Raw genomic sequence first — 9512 nt, 5'->3', positions numbered from 1 at the left:
ATACAATATTAAGTAACCTGTAATTGACTTATTGATCAACCCATGAATGCAAATACAAGCAACCAATTACATGTGGGAGAGAGCAGTATCATCAAAGAAATATTCATTCATAGACATATGTTTTCTACTGAACATGTATTTTAAGTTTTTAATGATCTTCTGCCATCTTTTTTTACTAGGTAACCTGAATAGCCATCCAGATCCTGTAGTAACAGTTCCTGCTATTCACATAACTAAAGAACTACTTCTCCAAGGAAGCTGACATCATCATACCAGGACTTAGCAACACTCATTTTTCAGCATGACTACACCATTAATAAAAAATTTCTGTTTTCCTTAGAATTGTGTGCTTTCCATAATACAGCATCTGAAATTTGCTAATAGCATTAAATTAATATTAATAAAACCCAATCCTATCTAAATCTTTTGTTTCTCTTAAGAAAAATCATTACATAAAAAAAAAAAAACAGATTTTGTTTCTTCTAACAGTAGTAGTATACAGACTACTAAATTAGCAAAGCCAAACACTTCGAGAAGCACCCTGGGACAACTGAACTACTTTTATTCCTTTAATAATTTCTTTGCCTGCTCCAGTTCCAGTTCTGATTTCTCCAAGTCCCTGCTTTCTTGTGTGAAAATACCTTCCCTTAATTTGTTAAAATAAATCTGAAAAAAAAAAAAATCCAATAACAAACTGGGGCAATTAATCTTTTTTTTTTTTTTTGCATAGACCCTTATAATCACAAAATGATCAAGCAATTTATAGCTTTGGTGCTAGCACTGTGACTGGGAACAAGAAGAGTACAACCACAATAAAATACAGCTATCTATTAGAAGGACTGCATAAAGACATCTTTGGCCATGGAGGCTCTGGGCCCTCTGGAAATAAGTCAGTTGCATTGCCAACATGACAAAGAAAATAGCAATGTTCAGAATCAGGAACAGTCTGGTATACGAAGCAGACAGTGATGGGGCTCTGCTGTGAGTAGCTGTCACCATCCGCACCTGTCCAGACTGGTCTTTCATCAAACCCCCATTTTTATGTTTCTCATATGTTACATCTGCAAAATCTAAAAGGTCTTTCATTTCTTCATCTTCATCTATGGGTAGTTCTTTCTGTGCCAAAATCTGAGCTTTTTGTCTAATCTTTTTCTCATTGACTTCAATCTGTGCAAAAATATCAGGAACAGCATCTACAAATTTATAGCGTTTGCCTGCCCTTCGGTTTTTCTTTGATTTGCTTTGCTGCTGCTGCTGTTGCTGGGATATGGCAAAAATCCTATCAATGGCCTCCTCAGTCTGTCTCTTGTCTGAAAATCTTAGCAGGCGCTCAGCAGTCTTCCTAAAGCTAGCTGTGTTCTGGACTCGGGACAGGATCTGCTTCTCCAGTAGTTGGAACACTGGCTTAAAATGCTGCAGGTTCTGTTCAACAATAGCAGCATAGTCCTTCACCTCAGGGACAAGGGTGCTCTTGATGGCTGAATTCCGGTCAAACAGAATTTTCTGACGATCGGCAATGACCTGTGCAAAGGCAGACTGTCCTGTGGTCTCACCTGTCCACAGGTAAGTTGCATAGGCATGTTCACTGGTGGCTATGAACACATCCAGTTGCTGAGAGTCTCCATGGATACTGAAGCTCTGAACATCTACAGATGGCCCTATGAAGAGGTAAACTGCCCTGGTGATGGGACTTCGAAGGTGCATGGTGACATTCACATAGTTTGTCCCATTGTAGGGATAGCCCCGAGGGTATGTCACTGAGGCAAAGGTTGCTTTCTCACTGTAGCCAGTATCATCCATCCAGTACATTTTATAGAGACCATCTCGCTGCCTGATGAAAGCCCCATGGACCCCATCGACCATTGTCTCTTCAAAAGGTACATCCACATTGTGGAAGAAGCTTGCTGCTGTCTCCAGAGGGCTCTCCTCTCCCAGGTGTATTTGGTCTACAAGGAGAAGCAGCTGTGGATGCAGGAGGATCAGATTCCTCTGAACATTCTTCAGATTGAGCTGGGGGTTATAAGCTCCCACACCTTCTCCTCGGATGAAAACCACCCCATTTTTCTCCACTGCTGCAACCACTCTCCCCTGACAGCTTGCTGCCAGGTCATGCTTGTATTTAGACCATTTTGATGAGCAGTCTTCTGTAACCTGGCCCTCCCAGGGAGAAAAGCAGCTCTTTGACACAGCTGGGGAAAACATCAAAACGTTGTTGAAGAAGGTGTACTTTGGCCCATAGAGAGCCTCGGTGATGAAAGGCACACCATTGGGAGCAAAAGTAAATGAGTTTTGATCGGGATGTTCATGCCCTGCATTAAAATTTCTCCACCCTTTGATCCAATCCTTGTATTTGTTTCTATGGACAATGTCATATATTGCACGTCCCCCAAGTTTTCCTGACTTGAAGGAAAGGAAAGATCTATTGATTTCTGCAGGTAGTGCACTTCCGTAAGTCACAACACCCCAGTCTTCAAAATAATGCAATGTAGGGGTGCCAAAATCTGGAGGAGGAATGGATTTCAAGCTGGCATCATACCTGAAAGAATTAATTTTGAAAAATTAAATGGTTTTCTGATGGAAGTGAAAATAACACAATAGAACTGTGATGCCACATAGTAATGTAGCTGGAAGAAACAACACACATATGCTACCCAGAGAACTGGCAGTATAGATTGTATCAGGGACATTTCTGAAAACACCCATGGATAATTAGCATGCACAAGGGGAAACCCTTATTTGGGAGAGGAGTGTTTTTTCATAATTTGTGATCCTTGGGATTGAGCCTGAAATGATTTCTGCTACCAATCTCTATATGGCTCTTCCTTACTTGACAATTTCAGAGCTGCCACCCAAACTAGTGGGGCTCATAGTTAAGTTTAAGCACTTCATCCAAATATCTAGTTGAGGGGCTCCTATTCTAGCAAACTCTGTGTTAGGATCTAGACTCTAACAAAGCCTCGAATTGTAATGAAATATTATTCTGGAGTAAATGATGTTATTGAACATTTAGTTTAAAATCAGCTCCTTAAAAAAAAAAAAAAAAAAAAAAACCAGCTCCTCCTTGGTATATTTTTTCCTGTAAAAAAGATAATTGAAAGTGGGTAGAACTTTACATATTAGACATAATTTATTGCCAATACCACACACATCTAACAATATGAATGAAATCCCAGGAAACTAATATTGGAAGATTTATCATTGTGGCTACAACTGCCTAGCCTTAAATCCAAAGGTTTGGTTTTGTTTTAATCTGCAGATGATGCCATACTTCCTGGACAATAAATGGCTTCTTATTTTCACTTATGATATATGTTTATTATTAAGGTAACATAATATTTAATATTAAACTTTCACAGTGATTAAAAACAAATTTTTTTCATCAGAAAAACTTGAAAAATAATAATGAAAAAGATTGTTTATTTTTGCTGATTTGGGACAACAGTCTTGGCAGTTTCCCATGATTTGCTATTTGAGGGAAGAAAGGCAGACCTGTCTTATTAATTCTTACATACTTTCCCCTGAAGTGAATCAATCACCTGGGTAGCGTTAATCTTACCGATGTTTTATTTTGGCTGTTTCATCTGTTGTTCTCTCAGTTTCAGGACATCAGAAATCGTGTCTCTACTTAGGTCTAGTATAATGTTGGCTTAATTAATGTGATTTAGCAAATATGGATACAAGCTGAATTAGCCATCCTTCTCTCAGTTTTTGCTCAGCTTGCACATTCCTTCCTGTAAAGGTGGATTTTTAACTAAGACTTAGCATTAAACTGATTGCTATAGTTAGCTTTATAGAACTCTCTTGTTTGCTTATTTGTGGGTAATAAGTAATTACTCCATACTCCTGAATGGACTTCGGAATAGCTGCATATTAATATATTTAGTTCATCTGTGAAAATAGTTTTAAAATGATGGTTAAGCCATAGACAGTTACCACTTTACAAATTTTTTTCCTCTTTAATTGTTTAAATTTTGAAAAAAAAAAAAATGAAGAGAAGCAAATTATAAGAAAACTTATTCCGGAGTTGAATGCAAATTTTAATAGCTTGAAAAGACATCAGGGATTAATGATTAACCAGTTCCCTGTAATTTTGATTTTCACTTATTGGAAGCCAACAATATATTTGGCAATACTTGAAAAAGGAGATCCAAGCTTCTCCTTCTGAGCTTAACAGATTAAGGCAAAAAAAATTACACGGTCCTTTTATTATCAAAGTAAAGCTGTCAAATACTGTCAAACACTTTTAAACACTTCTGAAAATTTAGTAACAGCTTTGCTATTAGCAGATTATAATGCTCCGTTTACTAAAACCAAATATTTTACTACTGTTTTTGGTGTGATTATCAGAATAATCCAGTCTAAATTTTGAGGTTTTCTCTTTATATGATTCCAAAAACAATGTAAAATCAAAACATGCTTCTCTATGAAATAGTGCAAACCTAAGATATCTCCAATATAAAAGAACCAAAAACTACAAACAGTAATTAGATCTTAAATGTAAAGAAATGTTTCTAACAGAGTTTCAAACACTGTGGTATGAATTAATTGAAGCTGCATGCACTTAGCTGGCATGGAGAAAGGATTTTTAAAATGTTTAATTATTCTTTTTAAATGCAAAAAATCAAGTGCACCATTTCTCTTTAAAGCCAGCGAAGCGTGTCATACCAGAGGAATTCCGTGTGTAGAGTACACCAGCGCTGCCCTTTGGATGGTGTTCCTGGACCGTCCACCACTCTGTTCCTTCTGATTTGGTCAGCCAGCCAGTTACCACTGCCGTTACGCATGACAAATTTATCCAGGAACACTAGTTGGCTCTCTGGACCATAAAACCAGTTGTAATTTGAGTCCGCAATAGCCACAGTCCTTTGAAACCCTGGGGAAAGAAATTTGAAATAATTAAGTTTAAAACTGCAGACCCCTATAAAGTTCTAAACAATGATTTTCAAACCTAGCTGCAAATGAGAATCAACTGTGTGTGTTGAATAAAAAGTAACAAAACCACAATGCCCACATTCCACCCCAAACTGATTAATCAGAATCTCTCGGAAAGTCTTCCGCAAATCTTGTGTGCAAGCTTGTATTTGTCATGTGGCAACTTGTCACCGGTACAATGGTGCACTTGATTTTTTGTATTTAAAAAGAAGAGCCACATCTGTCAACGTGTGGCCCACTTTCCAATATCCATGCTATATACACTTATATTTGCATATATACATGGGCTGTCCTCTTGTGTACAGCGAGTTCCTGAACCTGGAATGAGCACTAGCTCTCTAACTTGACCTGCTGTCTAGGCCAAGATAACAACATAAGGTGCTCCAATTTGGCTTCCAGTAAAGTAGAAGTTATATTATATCTAAAATTCAGGGGAGAAACTGAGTCTCTATAAGAAGAAAACTTCATCCCAGAAAAGATCCTGACAGTATGTACTGCTAGAAATTAAAGGAGAGAAAATGCAAGGACCATAAAGCCAGGTACCATTATTGCAACAGGGAAGGAAAAACAAAAGTAGGTAAGACTGGATGTGTTCCAGCTGTTTTTGAAAAAAACAAGAAGCAGGGAAAAAACTCTGGGCCTGACTGAAATAATCAGTACAAGAATATCAATTTTAGGAGGAAAGAAAAAGAGAAATGTAGTTGAGAACAGATTGACTTAACTCAGAGTCTCTTCTAAAACGCTTCCATGACCACATTTACATAATTTACAGCCGATGTTTTTGTTCATAACAGTTTAGTAAATAATCTTCCAAGTAAATCTTATTAGAAAATGTGATTTTCCCAAATCTTCTACTAGTCTGTGAGTTCCCTGAGTATGTGTTTTTTGTTTGTTTGTTTGTTTTAATTTTTAACAGTTACTTCTACATATTCGTGGGATAAAGTGTGTTGTTTCAACACACGCATACACCACATAATGAATGACTTAGGGTAGATAGCACAGTTTTGTACCTGATAGTCTACCACTTAGGATGTGTTTTATTCCTTTTTGAATCCCCTGCCTACTACACTGCCTGGCATACAGATGTTCCACGAAGGTTTGCTGAATTAACACAAACATATAAATACTCCTCTAAGAGGTGCTCATATTGTCTTTTCCAGCTTAGGAAGTAGTCACATACACAGCTCACAACAGATCCTAGCCCTGATGTGGCTGGCTGTTACATCTCAGCTCAAACTACAAAGCACTGAGACCTTTTAAAGGTCCCTTGCTTTAGATGGCCTTTGTTCACCAAGATAAATTGCAAAACAGGTCTCTCCCACATGAAAAAGCAATAAAGCAATATGGTTCTGAATGTAAGTCTAAACTAAATCTTAAAATGGTTCTTTTGCTCTGCAGTATTTTTTGGATAACTAATCCAATAATAAAGATTCTATCTAATCCATATGCATACTATCAGAGCAAAAAGATTTAAATACTGGATTCACCATCTAAAAATTGTATTTCCTTGGGGGGAAAATACATCCTCATGAAAATTTACCTCCCAAACTTTTTTTAAAATCTTAGTCCTGTTTTAGAAATAAGGAGGGTTACAAAGCTCTCCTAGAAATGAATAAATTATTAAATCATATATATCTTATTTTTAGAACTAGTTCTCTTAGAAGGCTAAACTACACATCAAGAAATTAGAAGCATTATAGCAATTGGTTATTTTAGTTTTCTATATTTTATACTATTTATTTCATTAATACTTAAAGAATATACTAAAGCTCCAACTTAAATATGTAGGTATAATCTTTCATTTTAAATCAAGTCTGTATAGTTTGGGAGAAAAATTAAAAACTAATAAATAAAATAAGATTGATCAGGGATCATGCATAAAGAAAAATTGACACAATCATGTTTATATTTTGTTTAGATTTATGAAAATGAGTTTATGTATGTACTCAAGTTTGTATATTTATAAAAATAAGAGAGTAATGTGGGACTAGAAATTACATTTATTATTATTATACCCATTATGCTCCAAGCTTAACAGTACCTAAATCACAAATCGCTCACATTAGCTCTCAAAATGTTCTGGCTATATGCAACTCTTGAATTTTTCTTTTTTTTTTTTTAAAATTAACTCCCTTTTATCTCAATATGACAAATCCCAAAGACATAATTTCTTTTCCCAGTCTGGTCTATTTCCATAATCAGAAAAATTACAATAGTTTAATGTTTTCCCACACTTTTGAGTCCTCACTATACCTGGCAGGATGGTTCTATACATAAATGCAAAGTGTTGTTTAAGCCACGGATGGCCAAAGTGGTTGATGCCAAAGTGCCTCTGAATAAGAAACATATACTGGAAGAGTGATCTAGTGGTGTAGCTGCCATATGCAACTCCTTCATAGAGGGAGCCGTCCGTCACCTCCCGGAGCAAGACCAGAGATTTCTCCATGATGGTCAGAACCTGTTTGGTCCATAAGTAGGCTTCTTGAAGATACCCTGAAGGATGAAAACACATGGAAACAATCACTGAAGGCTTTAAAGGAGCATAAACAAAAATATTGCCAAATAAAACCCTGAGTTATCTGGTTCATATTATGAATTACATTTTGTAAGACTCTCAGTTACCAATGTTATAAATAACATTTTGTTAATCCAGGTTTGTGATGGGTCCAGAATGTAAAATAAGAAGTTTTTGAATATGAGTCATTTACTAATTAAATGAAGATAAACCCTTAAATAAGTATCAGTCATTTTCCAATCTTTAATAAACTGAAACTACATCACATATAAGATCACAAACGTATGTAACTTTGTATCTGCGAAAAAAGATTTGTATATAGAGACTTCTATTTAATTTTCCTAAAAAATACTACTTGAAAATATTTTTTGAAGTTTATTGCTTTACAAAACTTGCACTATTATTTTATAGAATTTGTAATAAGCTGCAAAAACTGTAAATGCTAAAAAGACAGGCTTCAGTTTGTACTGTCATTAGAAGACAACCTCTCATCCTTTATGTGCTTTAAATTTCACAGGATCTATAAAGGCCACACAGCAGGGCTAAGAAACCATTAGAATGGGAATCTAATGGTGAAAAAATCAACTGGGAGTCATGAATCTGCCAAAAATGTACTACATGATCTTGTCCAAGCACTTCTTCAACCCACCATATTTTTCAATCACCCCAGTGAAAATTAAAAATCCAAACAATTTTATAAAATCCTTTTGACTCAGAAATGCTAACTTTCTAGAATTCTTGTGTTTAGGTAACAATAACAACTCCTCTAATTTCTATAACATAATTTACACAGCACTGAATAGAATCTTATTTAACCATTTTTAAACCTAATTGTGCATTTTTACCCCCAAATTACAGAAAAGTTGACTTGTTCAAGACCTCCAGCATATGACTCAAAGTGAACAGAACTTTAATGCGAACCTAGGTCTTCAGATTTAAGGTTTGGCTTATTTTGTTTGCTTGTTTCTAAAATGCACAGCCTCTGCGAATAAAATGAAGCTCACTACCTCCTAATGTGGGTGCAAGCCGTGCTGCTTCACTCCCAGGAACACATGTGCTGGATGTGGGACTTCCAGAGGCCCAGGTACCACTAGCTCTGGGCCTAAATCCAGGTCCCCGGCTAAGACCCACCCTGGGCCCGTGGGGGCAGCACCGCTCTCAGAGTTGGCTGTGAAGAGGTGACCATAAGCAGTATCCAGCTCTGTCCGCCACTCAGCGCCACACCTGACATGCCAGTCCTCCGGAGAGTTTTCAATTCCCATTCCTACCATTCCGGTTCAAAATTCCATTCATCTTCATCTTTTTTCTCTCTGTTTCCTCCATCTCCAACCTGATACCAGTGTGACTGATGCCTAAAATCAGGCCACTGTTCCCTGAATATCACATTATTTGATTTTCCTTATTTGTTCCTTACAACGACCCTCTTCAGGAGATATGAGGCCACACTTACTAAAATGCTCTGTAAACTGCCAACCTCCCTGTATTTTTCCACCACCTATACACCTTGCCTGGAATGTTCTTTATTATCTTCATTTACCTAAACCCTACCCATCCTTCAAAGTTCCACAAACCTTCTCAAACTCACCTAAAGAACATTGTTCACTCGGAGTCAAATTTAATATGCCCATTTGATACTGAACCATAAGTCTCTTGGTGACACCTCTCATTCCACTCCCTGGTGCCATTATAACCACTGTGTAATCACTTAAACATTGCACACCTGTGTTCTCTCCAAATAATCTGTAAACTTCTTACATGTGATGCTTATGGTCCCCGCACACCAAGCCTTAGACAGGGATGGCAGAACAGAGAAAAATCCTAATTCTCACACTTTTGAGACTTCGTGAACCCAATGGGAGCTACAGGTGTACTGTAAGCTTTCTCAGAAGCTGTTCTGGACAACACGAAAGCACTGAAAAGCCCAGCTGAAGAAGCTCCTGAATTAGAGGGACTGAGCTAAGAAAGCCGGGACTGTAAGTCCAACTATTAACTGAGATTTGCAGGACCAGAGATCTTCTGCCCAGTTTTCATAAATGTGTGCACAACTCATATGCGGGCTCCAGAA

At 37.1% G+C, this 9512-nt stretch overlaps 1 protein-coding gene across 2 annotated transcripts in view; it reads right to left on the bottom strand.

Annotated features, from left to right (window-relative positions):
- Positions 1–774: 774 nt before the first annotated feature.
- Positions 775–9512, bottom strand: part of DSE (dermatan sulfate epimerase) — a 61622-nt gene continuing 52884 nt past the window's right edge. The window contains exons 4-6 of one of the 2 annotated variants that reach the window (XM_063097549.1): positions 7186–7425; positions 4666–4873; positions 775–2536 (exon numbers count right to left, since the gene is read on the bottom strand). In XM_063097549.1, coding sequence (XP_062953619.1) covers positions 775–2536; positions 4666–4873; positions 7186–7425 — 2210 coding nt within the window. The remainder of the gene's footprint in view (positions 2537–4665; positions 4874–7185; positions 7426–9512) is intronic. The other variant, XM_063097550.1, reaches the window with a different exon arrangement.

Source organism: Cynocephalus volans, chromosome 5 (genome assembly GCF_027409185.1).
Source record: "Cynocephalus volans isolate mCynVol1 chromosome 5, mCynVol1.pri, whole genome shotgun sequence".
NCBI lineage: Eukaryota > Metazoa > Chordata > Mammalia > Dermoptera > Cynocephalidae > Cynocephalus > Cynocephalus volans.
This window is presented reverse-complemented; position numbering and strand designations above follow the sequence as displayed.